Source organism: Haematobia irritans, chromosome 1 (genome assembly GCF_050003625.1).
Source record: "Haematobia irritans isolate KBUSLIRL chromosome 1, ASM5000362v1, whole genome shotgun sequence".
NCBI classification, from domain to species: domain Eukaryota; kingdom Metazoa; phylum Arthropoda; class Insecta; order Diptera; family Muscidae; genus Haematobia; species Haematobia irritans.
The window spans coordinates 244,155,174-244,171,704 of NC_134397.1; the positions used below are offsets into that span (position 1 = coordinate 244,155,174).

Consider the following 16,531-nt stretch of genomic DNA (forward strand, 5'->3'; position numbering starts at 1 on the left):
TAGAATTAAAATTTTAAATGTATTAATCGCCCTTTATGGAATTTTCATAGGTTTTCTCACAACGACATACCTACCCAGTCAGTTAGGGAAGATTAGAATTTCGCAACACAAATGCCATCCAGAGGAGAACAATGTGTGTGTATGTGTGTGTGGGGGGGAGGGGTATTTGGAGTTAGCAGTTTTTAATAGAGTTTTTGTTTTAATTTGAATTTGAAGTTTGATCGATACACAATTGAAGGCTCCACCAGAAGGAGGAGCAACATAACGAGTTGAGTTGAGTCCACACCAAGAGAGTGGGCAGTTCCAACACCCAGAAGGGGAGGTTCCAGAATATTAGCCTTTTACAGGTATTACTGCCATGGTATTTTAGCTCATTTATTCTCTAAAGGCAAGTGTAAGTTAGCACCTAAAATAAAAATCCTTACAGAAGTATTTCAGTATTACCAGCTAGTGGTTGTTGGTCTTCCATTTTTATATATTCCCAACGGTTTGACATTGTTGTTTGTTACTCAAATTAACTGACTGACTGCTGTCCAGGCCAGAAGAAGAATGGATGAATCCCAACAAAATCCTGCTAATGATGGCGATAGCAATAACAATAACATCACAACACCAGGAACCGCCACCCTTGAAGATAGTCAACAGCATATGGATCCCATAGAGCCAAGCCAATCTCATACGCTATCGCTTCATCCTAGTAACAGTCTTGCAAATGATCCAAGATTAGAGTTTATATGCAGTTATACTTTAACCACTTTACGTCTTAAGCAAGACAAATGGCTCAAGATGTTGGCCACACCGGAATACCAGGTATGTACCACTCTACTCTACATCACTCCAAAGGATAAAAGCATCGACTGATAGGGGGAATGCACCAAAACGCATCTCTATCTCTCTAATGGAATTCACCATGTTGCACAGTAGCATGGCAATTTATTAAAGAAGGATTTTACTTTGCTCTTGCAATTTATCGCAAACTTTTTGGGTGAAATTACCATCATGTCAAGATAGTTTGTGAAAGAAATCTCATCGTATATCCTGTTTGTTTCCGCATTTCCACCAAAGTAAAAATCCAATTTGCCGGTGATGAAATAGAACAATTTGAAGTTATGGTGATGCATAGCTTTGGAAAACGGGGTTTTTTATGAAAATAAAAAGATTTTGCAGATAGCATTAAATAAAAATAAATCGAATAAAACATGATTATATATTGGCCATGTATAAAACCTCAAACTCAAAAAAGAAAGAACGAAGGATTTTGCGAGTTATATATCTGGGAGTTATATCCAAATCTGAGCTGACTTGACTGATATTATGCAAGTCACAAAACATTCGGATATTTGAAATTTAAAGAAGATCGGCTGATAAATACGTCAGATCAGTGATAAATACATGTGGCAGCAAAATTTGAACAAAGGTTAGGTTAGGTTAGGTGGCAGTCCGATGTCTCACGCTCACTTATGGTGTTTTCTTTTCTGAAAAAAGTGCTTTGCCTTCATTTTGTCTGTACAGAATGCGCATTTTTAAAATGTTACCAGCAACCTAAAAAAATGCTATCATTTCAGCGGGCAGAAAAGAATTCAAAGAAGGAAACAGGGCAATCGCAGCACTCTCGTTTGTTGGCAGTGCTGAAAATGCCCGTAATTTGCCTCTAATGGTGGCGCTATTTTCACAACAGAATTCGAAGCCTTTTCGCACTTTTGCCTGTTTTTTTAGAAAATATTCTAAAGAGTACATTTTCCGGGCAAAATGCAAAAAAAGTGTGCATTTTTTACAAGAAAAGAAAACGCCATTAGACTATTCAGTCCATTGTGATACCACATTGGTGAACTTCTCTTTTATCACTGCCCGATTCCATGTTAAGCTCAATGACAATACTAATTTATTATTTACTAATAAATTTATTATTTACTAATAAATTATTTAAACTTTTGTTTGTACGTATACCTTTAAAATTTTCGAAAATTGCCAAAATCCTGACTTCAACCGCGTTGAGCAACTTTTTGGCAAAAGTTTTTCAAAATCTTTTTTCACAGTTCTTATTACAATCATTGAGAGATTCTAAAACTGTAAGTGCTCGTTAAAAATTTGAGTTTTGAAAAATCTCATACATTTCCTGGACAGGTCTAATGTATATAATCCGACTTATTAATAAATTTAAATCTGCGTGGTTAGTATTTTGCATGTCCACACGTTGTATCTAAATCCGATTTTGGCAACAACAATTTTCATAGTTTAAGCAATTTGAAAACAAGTAGCATTCAATCGTCTATGCCAGCCAATCGTGCAAATTGCCGTTGAGTACAAATTTCAAAATATTATTATAAACAAGTAAGAAAAGTCTAAAGTCGGGCGGGGCCGACTATATTATACCCTGCACAACTTTGTAGATCTAAATTTTCGATACTATATATAAAGGTTTGTCCCAAATACATACATTTAACTATCACTCGATTTAGACAGAATTTGATAGACTTTTACAAAATCAATAGACCCAAAATTTAAGTTGGCTAATGCCCTAGGGTGGAACAAAAATATGGGAAACATTTAAATCTGAAGCAATTTTAAGGAAACTTCGCAAAAGTTTATTTATGATTTATCGCTCGATATATATGTATTAGAAGTTTAGGAAAATTAGAGTCATTTTTACAACTTTTCGACTAAGCAGTGGCGATTTAACAAGGAAAATGTTGGTATTTTGACCATTTTGGTCGAAATCAGAAAAAACATATATATGGGAGCTATATCTAAATCTGAACCGATTTCAATCAACTTTGGCACACACGACTATATTACTAATTGTACTCCCTGTGCAAAATTTCAACTAAATCAGAGTTAAAAATTGGCCTCTGTGGTCATATGAGTACACGCAAAAAAATAATTCTTTCCTCCCAAACGAAATTTTAGACAAACAAAGTTCGTTTCTCATTTGCTTTTCGTTGAAAGGAAGTGTATTTGGAAGAAAAGTATATTTTTTTTTTGTGATAAACGTTTATTCTTTTCCAGGATGTAAAAACAATTTCATAAAGACTAACTCAAAAATTTTTTTTCTGGCTAATTGCATTTTCCCTCACATCTTTCCCACTTCCACGAAGTTTTTTAGTTCTTAGCACCTTTTTCTGTAACACAAACAATGTAGAAGGAATTATACGATTTTATAAATTTTAAATTTTTTTTTACCTTTCGCTTGGACGGAGAATCGAACCGCGGACCATGCAATTTGTAAGCCAACACACTATCCACTGAGCCATGTAGCCGTTATTGTCATCAATAGATAATTACCCATATAACTAAGTTATATTTATATAGCATAGCTTGCGGCGCCCACGAGCCGACTAAACAAAGTTTATTTAACAGAAAAATACATTTAGTTGGGCACCGTGGAGCAGTGGTTGCTACGTCTGACTTGCATGCCAAGGGTCGTGGGTTCGATCCCTGCTTCGACCAAAGTTTTTTGTTTTTTTTTTTTTTTACAAATATTCCAGATATGATCGGAAGATTCCGAAAAATTTTTCAACATTACATTCTTCTATATTAAATTTTTACTATGAACTGTAAAATGTGTCTTATTAAAGACCTAAATTTAGAAAAGAACAGTGTTTGATATAAACGAAATGGACTGTGTTGTTGGTTCAAAAATAGCTTTTTTTACTGAAAAAATAAAAATTTTGTAACAAACGAATTTTTTTGGTGATAAAAGTGTATACTTTTCGAAGCAATTCAAAAAACTCTAACAAAAGAAAAACGTTTTCGGTACACGTTTTCCAAACGTTTTTTTTCTTTGCGTGTGTAAATCGGGCGAAAGCTATATATGGGAGATATATCTAAATCTGAACCGATTTCAACCAAATTTGGCACGCATAGCTACAATGCTAATTCTACTCCCTGTGCAAAATTTCAACTAAATCGAAGCAAAAAGTTGGCCTCTGTGGTCATATAATAGTGTAAATCGGTCGAAAGCTATATATGGGAGCTATATCTAAATCTGAACCGATTTCAATAAAATTTGGCACAGAAACCAGAGATTTATCCTAATTTGCTTAAAATTTTGCAAAAGAAGAACAATTAGTACTATAGCCAAGTGAGCCAAATTTTATTGAAATCGGTTCAGATTTAGACATAGTTCCCATATATATCGTTCGCTCGATTTACACTCATATGACCACAGAGGCCAATTTTTTATTCAGATTTAGTTGAAATTTTGCTCAGGGAGTACAATTAGCATTTTAGCTATGCGTGCCAAATTTGGTTGAAATCGGTTCAGATTCCGATATAGCTCTCATATATATGTTTTTCTGATTTCGACAAAAATGGTCAAAACATTTTCCTTGTAAAATCGCCACTGCTTAGTCGAAAAGTTGTAAAAATGACTCTAATTTTCCTAAACTTCTAATACATATATATCGAGCGATAAATAATAAATAAACTTTTGCGAAGTTTCCTTAAAATTGCTTGAGATTTAAATGTTTCCCATATTTATACCCTAAACCACATAGAGGTCAGGGTATAATAAGTTTGAAGTGCCAAAAAATGTGCCTACCAGAAATATTGATTTTAGACCCCATAAAATATATACCGATCGACTCAGATCGACTCCTGAGTCGATCTAGCGCTTGGTGTCCGTCCGTCCGTCTGTCCATGTATTTATTGTTCACAGTATTCCGGTCGCAATTGTTAACCGATTTGGATGAAATTTGGTACAGAGTGTTTTTTAGATATAGCTCTCTATCGTCCTATATGTATCGTCCGATTTCAACAAATCGAGTCACGTTGCGCTTTTTTACAAACCGATCGTCATCAAATGTTGCACATAGTAAACTTTTTCATCACCCTTTAAGTCTGCAAAATTTCATCGAAATCGGTTCAGATTTACATATAGCTCCCATATATATGTATCGCCCGATTTTCCCAAATTTGGTCATAAAAACTTTATTTATTAAGCGATCTTTCTCAAACTTGGCTTACTGTACTATTTTATGGTACTGACAATATGTGCTAAAAACAATCGAAATCGGTTCAGATTTAGATATAGCTCCCATATATATGTATCGCCCGATTTTGCCAAATTTGACTGTAAAACCCTTATTTATCAACCGATAGTACTCAAAGTTGGCGAAATATATTATTCTATACCTCTAACTGTATGTGCGCAATTTCATCGAAATCCGTTCATATTTAGATATAGCTCCCATATATATGTATCGCCCGATTTTGAAAAATTTGCCCCTAATAACCTTATTTTTGACCATAGTGGCCTTATTTATTAACTCAAATTTTACACAATGTAACCTTCTGTGGTAGCAATCATACCTGCAAAATCTTATACAAATTGATTCAAATTTGGATATAGGTAGGTCCCATTTATCGCTCATTTTGTCATATTTGGCCATAATACTCTTATTTATTAACCTATGTTATTCAAATTTCAAATTTTGATGTACTAGCTGATCGTATTTAGACTTACATATAGCTCTTACATAATAATATTGCCCGATTTTTACAAATTTGGATTTATTACCCACAACTAATTAACCGATTTCCACTTTTTTAATAATGGACTCAATAACATATTAGTGGCATACTAACCTTTTGGTGTAAAATAAACTAAAGCTCCTAATATCAGACATTTCTGTTCAGATTGTGACAAGACTCCCATGACAAGACTCCAAAACCTATACCAATCATACCCCACAAATGCTTATGTTTACTAATTCAGTAGGGGTGGTTTAGGGTATGATATAGTCGGCCCCGCCCGACTTTCTACTTTACTCACTTGTTTTTTACTAACATTGTGTTCCACCCTAGTGCATTAGCCGACTTAAATTTTGAGTCTATAGATTTTGTAGAAGTCTATAAAAATCTGTCCAGATCGATTCCAAAGATTTTGTCTTTACTTTAAAAATTTTGGTATTGATTCCGAGCCAAAGAAGCAGAGAATACAAGTAAGGGCACTTTTAAGACACAATTTTCTTTTAAATTTGGGTTTTGTGTACTTGCTTCTAGGAAGCAAATTTTAATTTTTCGTTTTTTAACTTTTTTTCTTCATATGCTATCAAAGTCCTTTAAAACGAGTTAACGACAACTTTATTTTCCAAATTAAGACTCGACTTCCAGTAGAAATTATGCCATGTTTCAAGGAAAAAAGTCTTTAAAATAAAGTGTTGAAAAAATTTGAACGATTTTTTGCTTTGTAGTCTAGATGCAAAAAGACAACAAATTAAAGAAAATTTCGTTAAATTTAAAAAATTTTTCTGAATTATTAAAGTTAAGTTGGCCACAGCCCAAACATTTTTTTACTTAATTATAAGGATAATACGACTTCATTGAAAAGTTTATCGACTTCTGGACAAGGAAAAACTTTATATTAAATAAAGAAATGCGTCTTCTATGCTAAGCAAAATTTGCATTCGTATTTTAAAGACACAAAATCTTTGACTCCACGACAATATTTTTTTCTGTGCAACACATTTGACGGATGTGATATAGTATCGAAAATTTAGATCTACAAAGTGGTGCAGGGTATAATATAGTCGGCCCCGCCCTACTTCAGACTTTCCTTATTTGTTATACCCTCCACCATAGGATGGGGGTATATTAACTTTGACATTCCGTTTGTAACACATCGAAATATTGCTCTAAGACCCCATAAAGTATATATTCTGGGTCGTGGTGAAATTCAGAGTCGATCTGGGCATGTCCGTCCGTCTGTTGAAATCACGCTAACTTCCGAACGAAACAAGCTATCGACTTGAAACTTGGCACAAGTAGTTGCTATTGATGTAGGTCGGATGGTATTGCAAATGGGCCATATCGGTTCACTTTTACGTATAGCCCCCATATAAACGGACACCCAAATTTGGCTTGCGATTGCTCTAATAGAAGCAAATTTCATCTGATCCAGCTGAAATTTGGTACATGGTAATAGTATATGGTCTCTAACAACCGTGCAAAAATTGGTCCATATCGGTCCACTTTTACGTATAGCCCCCATATAAACGGACCCCCAAATTTGGCTTGCGATTGCTCTAAGAGAAGCAAATTTCATCCGATCTGGCTGCAATTTGGTACGTGGTATTAGTATATGGTCTTTAACAACCATGCAGAAATTGGTCCATATCGGTCCATAATGACATATAGCCCCCATATATACCGATCCCCCGATTTGGCTTGCGGAGCCTATAAGAGAACCAAATTTCATCCGATCCGGCTGAAATTTGGTACGTGGTGTTAGTATATGGTCTCTAACAACCATCCAAGAATTGGTCCATTTCGGTCCATAGTTATATATAGCCCCCATATAAATCGATCCCCAGATTTGTCCTCCTGAGCCTCTTGGAGGAGCAAAATTCATCCGATACGTTTGAAATTTGGAACATGGTGTTAGAATGTGGTTCTAAGAAACACGTAAGAATTGGTCCATATCGGTCCATAATTATATATAGCCCCCATATAAACCGTTCCCCAGATTTGATCTCCGGAGCCTCTTGGAGGAGCAAAATTCATCCGATCCGGTTGAAATTTGCAACGTGGTGTTAGTATAAGGCCACTAATAATCATGCCAAAATTTGTCCGTATCCGTCTATAGTTATATATAGCAGATCCCCAATCACACAAAAATTGGTCCATATCGGTTCTAATCATGGTTGCCACTCGAGCCAAAAATAATCTACCAAAATTTTATTTTTATAGAAAACATTGTCAAAATGTTATTTCTATAGAAAATTTTGTCAAGATTTTATTTCTATAGAAAATTTTTTCCAAATTTTATTTCTATAGAAAATTTTGTCAAAATTTTATTTTTATAGAAAATGTTGTCAACATTTTATTCCTAAAGAAAATGTTTTCCAAATTTTATTTCTATAGAAAATGTTGTCAAAATTTTATTTTGTCAAAATTTTATTTCTATAGAAATTTTAAACTTAATTATATACGTATTTAATCGTCCTTTTTAGTTTAATATATACCACGTATGAATTATGTGGTATATATTACGGTGTTAGGAAGTTTTAAGATACCTTGCCATCGGCAAGTGTTACCGCAACCCAAGTAATTCGATTGTCGATGACAGTCTTTCGTAGAAGTTTCTACGCAATCCATGGTGGAGGGTACATAAGATTCGGCCTGGCCGAACTTACGGCCGTATATACTTGTTTTTTACTAACATTGTGTTCCATCCTAGGGCATTAACCGACCTAAATTTTAAGTCAATAGATTTTCTAAGAAGTCTTAAATATATTGTCCGCTAAGAAGTCGTAAATGCATTGTCGGTTCAGATTTAAATGTATGTACACTGAAAAAAATATTGCCGTGAGGCCAAAGATTTCATGTCCTTAAAGTACGAATGCAAATTTTGCTTTGCGTAGAAGACACATTTCTCTAATATGAAGTTTTTTTCCTTGTCCAAAAGTTGATAAACTTTTCAATGAAGTCGTGTTGTCCTTATAATTAAGTGATTTGACTTAAAAATGGGTATCATAACATGAAAGAAAAATTGTTACAGTAAAGACAAAATCTTTGGAACCGGGCATGCTTTTTTTTCAGTGTATATGGGAACATAAACCTTTATATATAGCACACAACAAATTTGAAGGATTTCAAATGGTATCGCAAATGGATGTGCAGGGTAACATATAATATAGTCGGTCACACCCGACTTTAGATTTTCCTTCCTTGATTTTAATAACATTGTGTTCCACCCCAGGGCATTAAAATTAAAGTCTATTAATTTTTAAAACTTTAACAAATTTTGTTCATATCGAGTCAGTTTTAAATATAAATATCCATCACATTGGATCGATTTGGTATGCTTTCGAAAATGTGGATGTACAAAGTGGTGCAGGGTATAATATAGTCGGCCACACCCGTCTTTAGACTTTCCTTACTTGTCTAACTTAACCACTATACGAGTACCATCCGCGGCGGTATTGAGTTGCCTATCTAAGATTTCAATTATCGTCTGATGGCAAGTAAACCCTATCATATTTCTTTTGTTCGCAAACTGTTCAATTTGCAATGGCTTCACATCGGAGGAAACCAAATAAGGTAACTGGTCACTTTCGTACAAGCTACGCCACTTCTGGGCTCTTTACAGTCTAACTTCTTTTGTGCATCGGTGAGCTCTTGACTTGAGTACATGCTCATTTTTTAATATGTGTTGCATCCCTTCTCGCCATATGTTCAGCTCACAAGTGCTACAAAACTGTAACACTACGCCGTGGAATTCGAAATATAGCTTTCACTTTTCGGATCGTTTATTGTATTGACCTTTTCACCCACACTGATAGGTTGCCTCGCGTCATCATGCTTGAATTCCACCGTGAAAAACTTTATGTCTGAACACAATAGATCGAAATGCTGCCTCATAAAGAATAAAATGGACTGGCAATAGAATAAATATGTAGAAATGATAACAACCTAAATTTGGTTGTCATACATATCATCCACCCTGTCAATGGCAAATTCTAATTAAATTTTTCTCACATATTACAGTCAACACTTTTCGCTTGATTCAAACTCAATTTATTGTAGTGCAATCGTCTCGTACATCTCCCAAGTGTTTGTAATGGGCCACTTGTACACGAAATGCTTTTGCAATGCAAACGATGGCAGTTTAGTATCCAATCAATTGACCAAAACAGAAAGTTACTACAAGTGTCCATTGTCCATCAGCACCACCACCACCAATTAGCGAGATTGTAATGCAATGCCCGGTTTTTAAAAACGTTTTTGTTTTCTGATTTTTTTCTCTACTGTTTAATTTTACAGCTCGTTCTGTTGGATTGGTTGAACAACTCGCAGAGGCGTATTTTGGTTATGACACTAAATCCGGCTGGCCTACTAATACCGAAAAGTTCCATCAGCGATTTATATCAAAACTATGCCTCCGTGCAAGTGGCCAGAGATGCAATAGCCTCGACTTCCATTGCCAACACTTCAACCACCATGACATCGAATGATGAAATGATGCGTCTAGGACCTGGACTGGCCACCGCCGCCACCACAGGAGAACCTACAACCTCAACATTTAGCAATACTACCACGGCTGCAGCAACACTGGCAGCGAGCATAGCCATGACACCATTAGCGGCTGCCACTGTAATGATGGCACCACTACCACCACCATCGAGTAGTTTTTCCACTCTGGATGGTGTACCACGGGGAAAGTGTGCCTTTTTTCTACGCCATGAATTGCATGCAGATGGTGAGGAGGGCAAAAAACTCAATGACGGCGGCGGCGGCGGCAACAACAGTAGGCACATCATCTGTGGTGATTTTCCGGTGCACAGTAAAATCGATACACTGCTCATACTATTCGATGAAATTCTACAACCGCTATTGCTCAATCCCCACAATCGTCGATTATGGCCAAGTGTAGTGGGCAAAGATTTGAACAAACGCATGAAGGATGTGCGCAATTCTCTAACGGAGGTAATTTTCATGTTTTTCTTTTTTTTTGTATTTCATAGAGCACAAGAGTATTTGTTGCAGGGAGGAGATGAATATTTTTTCATGCCAGTTCAAAAAAAAAAAAATGATATAAGCGATAGCTGAAGTTTTGACATGGAAAGTAAAAAAAAATGCCTTAAATATATAAAGGCATATACAAGGTCGTGGGTTCGATTCCTGCTTCGACCGAACACCAAAAAGTTTTTCAGCGGTGGATTATCCCACCTCAGTAATGCTGATGACATTTCTGAGTGTTTCAAAGCTTGTCTAAGTGGTTTCACTGCAATGCGGAACGCCGTTTGGACTCGGCTATAAAAAGGAGGTCCCTTGTCATTGAGCTTAACACAGAATCGGACAGCACTTAGTGTTAAAAGAGAAGTTCACCACTGTGATATCACTATGGACTGAATAGTCTAAGTGAGCCTGATACATCGGACTGCCACCTAACCTAACCTAACCTAACCTATCGCCATTACTGTGGGTGACGACTACGGCGCTATGAAAATTAGTCCCAAAACATAAATGAAGTAGGTCCCCAAAAAAATTATATGGAAAACGACAACATCATTTTTTATTTTGGAAGTAATTTAAGTTATTTTTGGGGTCCGCTTGTATTATGAAAATAGACCCCAATACTCCAATTGAAAATAACCCTCAAATTTCGGTTTTCGGCTTTTGCTTCGTTTTCAAATGGGGTCTATTTTCCCATACTGCGATTTGAAAATTGTGGCAACTATACACAATTCGATGTTCATGCTTCAGTTGCATTTCGTTGGGGCTCCTTTTCATGGGGCTCATAGTCACATTTGCGGCCCTGTTTCATTTGGGTTTTTTCATGCTGCAGTATCATTTGGAGACGCTATAAATATGGGCCTCATTCAAATGAGCCTCACTTTGTTCAATGAAAATCTACCCCAATAATTATATGCGATACAACAACACGAAATTTTGATCATGTTTGGGGTTCTACTACATAATGAAAATGGGCCCTAAAATTTTGTAGTGAAAATGGACCCTAACATTTTTTTGGGGCCTGTTTTCATTTGATGTGTCATTTGTGTCGATTTTCATATCCAGAGCTTAACAGATGCATATCGCATAGTTTTTAATTTTAAAGCTTGTTCGAAATTTAATGATTAAAACCAAACTCAGATAAACAATTTAATAAAATTATAAAAAAATATTCGTCCAAAGAAATATATAATATACAAAATGCTAAAAAGAATATCTGCAACCACATTTTTTCCAAAAAAAAAGTTTTTTTTGATTTTCAATGTTAACTGCAAATTACTCAGTAGTGCTACAAACTTTCCGGAAAAACATATTTTTAAGAAGTAAGTTCGGGCGGGCCGAATCTTAAGTACCCACCACCATGAATCAAATATAATAAAAACTCTTCGTTGTAGCGGCTTACTTGACAACATATAGAATTTCAGGGGATTTTATGACAAATATTCTTCCAAGCAGATCAGTTCAACCAGTACGTTTCCCGAAGATACATTTAAAAATTTTACCTAAAATTTTAGATTCAGTTTCAAGTCATTCTCATCATCAGTGCGCCTTCTATATCGGTCTATATGGCGGTTGTACAATCTAGACCACCAAATCGGAGGGCCGGTTTTTAAGTGGCTATATCAAATCCTGTACCGATGCACAATACATTCAGCACACCTATTTATAGTCCTAAAACACTCCAGATTTTCAGGCAAATTGGATATATACTATGGTTTCTAGAAGCCCAAGGAGTAAAATCGGGAGATTGGTCTATATGGGGGCTATACCAAACCATGGACCGATAATCACCATTCTCGGCTCATCACTTTATGGTCCTAAAATACCTCTAGATTTTCAATTTCAGGCAGATTGAATAATATCTACAGATTCTAGAAGCCAAGAAGTAGAATCGGGAGATCGGTCTATATGGGGGCTATATCAAAGTATGGACCGATACTCACCATTTTCGATACACATCTTAACGGCTCCAAAATACTTCAACATTTCACATTTCAGGCAAATTTGATAAAAACTACGGTTACTATAAGCCCAATAAATAAGGTCGGGAGATCGGTCTATATAGGGGCTATACCAAAACATGGACCGATACTCACTATTTTTGACACACCTCTTTGTGGTCCTAAAATACCTCTAGATTTCCAATTTCAAGCAAATTGGATAAAAACTACGGTTTGATATACGGTTTGATATATCAAAACCTTGACCGATATAGCCCATCTTCGAACTTAATCTGTCTGCAGAAAAAAGACGAGTTTGTGCAAAATTTCAGCACGATTGCTTCATTATTAAAGACTGCAGCGTGATTACAACAGGCACACAGACAGAGTTTTGCTGTTATTTGCTTCAAATTTTGCACGAGACGTACGTTTAAAAGTATCGTTAATTGTGCCAAATTTGGTTGAAATCGGTTCAGATTTAGATATAGATCCCATATATATCTTTCATCCGATTTACACTAATTGAAATTTTACAGAGATTGGAGAATTATTATTCTAACTATGCATGTCAAATTTGGTTGAAATCGGTTCAGATTTAGATATAGCTCCCATGTATGTGTACGCCAGAGTTGGGGAAATATGGTAGAATGTTTCATATTTTAATCCCATTTTTAATGACATTTTCCTCCAATTGACTTAATAGTTTCTACAGAGAATATATTTAATTCGCTATTTAAGTGTGTCAAATGTGATCTAATTTGGTTCACATTTAAATAAATCCTCAATACAGTTGTTCTTCCGGTTTATACAAATATGGCAAACATACCCAAATTTTACATACAATTCTGTGATGATTTCCCAATATCGTAATCATATCCTACACACTGTAACGCCAGACTTTCCACAGAATGGTTGAATTTTAAATAAGGCTCCGACTTGTGGAAATATCGCCCGACTTGGCCAAATAATATATCATAGCCCACAATAGACCACATATCTTCAAGTCGGTTAAGATATAGATATTTGAATATGGGAATATGTTATAAAACTTCATAATAACTCCAAACAAATTTGAAGGAGTTGAGATGGTAACACAAATTTTGGTGTACATAGTGGTGAAGCGTATAATATAGTCGGCCCCGTCCTTTTACGACTTTACTTACTTGTTTGTAATCGATTTTAATTTCAGTAGAAAACAAGTAAGGAAATTCTAAAGTCGGGCGGGGCCGACAATATTATACCCTGCACCACTTTGTAGATCAAAATTTTCGATACCATCACATCCGTCAAATGTGTTGGGTGCTATATATAAAGGTTTGTCCCAAATACATACATTTAAATATCACTCGATCTGGACAGAATTTGATAGACTTCTACAAAATCTATAGACTCAAAATTTAAGTAAGTAAAGTCTAAAGTCGGGCAGGGCCCACTATATTATACCCTTCACTACTATGTAGACCAAAAATTTGTGTTACCATTTCAACTCCTTCAAATTTGTTGGGAGTTATTATGAAGGCTTTTATTACAAATATTTATATAATTTACTAGCGTAAGCCGGCCCGCTTCGCCTTCCGAAGCGTATTTGGAGGAACATTTTGCATTAACTTAGTCAACTATATCCTTCGTGCTGAAAACAAATTCGAAAAGATTTCAATGCTTTTAAACAAACCGGACTACTTGATTTTTCGTTTATAGGTACAAATACGGCGGGAGAGGGTGTACCCTTTCCTCCAAATTTTTTTAATAATGTTATGTATTCAAGTAGTTGGACAATCTTCTATATTTCTTGTGAATTTTAAGTGGGGTTTGTCAAGGAAAGGTATCCTTCTCCTCAACATATCTGAAAGTTAAGCACTATATTATACATACAAAGAATTACTGTTTCCCATCCAATAAATCGGAAAAAGCAAAAATAGTAAAAAAATTTACCACATTAACATTTGCTAAAATGTTGGAAAATGATGCACCCTCTACGTTGGCTGCCAATTTCATGTAAATTTAAGTTCTTTACTAAAAAGAAGTCTGGCAGAAGCCTGTACAAAAATCATAAAATTATGTACCGAGTTCCCATTTACGGACAACCCTCTACTTTCAACTTAAGAAAAAAAAAAACGGACAAAAGGGAACCCTCTCCCCACCTTCGCTCCACTCCGACCTGATATCGGACTATCACGTACCCTATATTAATTTCGCAACTACTCAATGGTCCCTATAAATTCTATTGAAGTAAATCGATAAAGTTTATTTCAATTTTCCCCTTCCCCAACCAGATATCGAAAAATCATATACTAATTTAAAAATTATGTATAAATTTAATCACCTCCTGCCACGTCCCTGTAAATTTCAAGTAGATCGGAGATGTTTAAATTTTGCTCTATTGTTTTAAAGGGACGTCACTTTCCCCGATACAATATCGACACCCCTAACCTTCCCTGAAAATTCTTGAAACTTTCCTTCAAGTGTGGGGCAAGGAAGGTTGCCTCTTCATTCACAACCTTCCCCCACTGCTTTTGTAAATTTCAAGAAAACTTAAATTTTTTTTGTAGTTTTAGAGGAGGACCTCCTCCCCGACCAAATGTCGAAAAGCGTATCTTTTGTAAACGTCCCAGAAAATGTCAAGCAAATTATAAGCCTAAAGGGGCGGCCTCTCTTCCGTCCAAATATCACAAAATCAGGTATCAACTATTACGGCTGACGGAGGTTACGATCTCTCCCCAGTCCTCTGTAAATTTCAAGTAAGAGAAGCGGATGTCTCCCTATGCCCTTTTATTTTTATTAAAAAATCAGGAACCTGATATAAATTTCGTAACCCATTTTTTCTGTAAAATTTCAGTCGGGGGAGTTTAGTTTTGTTTGAACTTTCAAAAAAAACAAAATTTGGGCAAAGGGGTGGTCCCCCTCCCCGACCAAATATCGGAAAAAATGTAGCGGATTTTTGTCTACATGCCAACCCCAACATTCAATGAAAATTTCAAGCAAATCGCATAATTTTGTTCCAAGTTTCAAAAAGTAGGGCAAAGGGGAGGTCCCCCTCCCCATCCACATATGAAATCATCGGGTACCCCATATTAATTCCATAACCTCACCACATGCTCTCTGTAAATCTCAGATAATTTAGAGAATTTTAGTTTTTTCACTGTACTTTAAAAAAGTCGAACAAAGGAGAGGCCCCCCTCCGCCGCCAAATATCGAAATAAAAAGTAGCGGATCTTTGTCTAGATGCCAACCCCAATCTTCAACCAAATCGGTCAACTTTGGTCCAATTTTCAAAAAGTCCGACAAAGGGGAGGTCCCCCTCCGCGACCAGGTGTCAAAAAATGAGGTACCGTATATTAACCACATGAACGCCCCCTACTATCTCTGAAAGTTTCAAGTAAATCGGTTCAGCCGTTTCGGAGCCAACTCGGTACATACAAACAAACAAACAAATAAACAAACATAAATTGAATTTTATATATATAGATATACAATATGGAGACAATTTTTTGTACTTCTATAAAATCTCTAGCATTAAAATTTTAATCGGCTAACACTCTGGGATGAAACACAATGTTAGTTAATATTCAAAATATGGGAAATATAAAGCTAGGGCAATTTTAATGCAATTGTACGAAATAATATTTACGTTTTATCGAGCGAGAAATACGTATTCGACATAAAGGAAAATTTAAGTAATATTTAAAATTTTTGCTACAGTGGCGCTTTTACAGGATATTGGTTAAATCTCGGCATTATATGTGGTCAATTGTGGGTTGTGATATATTATTTGGCCTAGTTTATTTAAAACTCGACCGTTTTGTGGAAAGTGTGGTATTACAGTGTGAAATATGACTACGAAATCTGAACCAATTAGATCAAAAAGCGTATAAAATATATATTCTCTGTAGAAACTATCGAGTCAACTGAAGGAAACTCCCATTGAAAATGGGTCTAAAATATGAAACATTCTACTCAACTCTGGGGTATATATACAAAATTTGAAGCAAATCAGACTTCAACTCTGGCTTTTGTGCAAATCGGACGAAATATATATATGGGAGCTATATCTAACAATACAACGTACTCCTTGTGCTAAATTTGAAGCAAATCAGGGTAAATTTTTGGCTTTTGAGGCCATATAAGTCCAAATC

The 16,531-nt window shown here is 35.6% G+C and overlaps 1 protein-coding gene across 1 annotated transcript in view; it reads left to right on the forward strand.

Annotated features, from left to right (window-relative positions):
• Positions 1 to 556: 556 nt before the first annotated feature.
• The window catches only part of LOC142238925 (dynein beta chain, ciliary), a 243,383-nt gene continuing 227,408 nt past the window's right edge, over positions 557 to 16,531 (forward strand). Inside the window, exons 1-2 of the mRNA XM_075310695.1 lie at positions 557 to 810; positions 9,766 to 10,428. Of these exons, the coding sequence (XP_075166810.1) occupies positions 649 to 810; positions 9,766 to 10,428 (825 nt within the window). The 5' untranslated portion in view covers positions 557 to 648. The remainder of the gene's footprint in view (positions 811 to 9,765; positions 10,429 to 16,531) is intronic.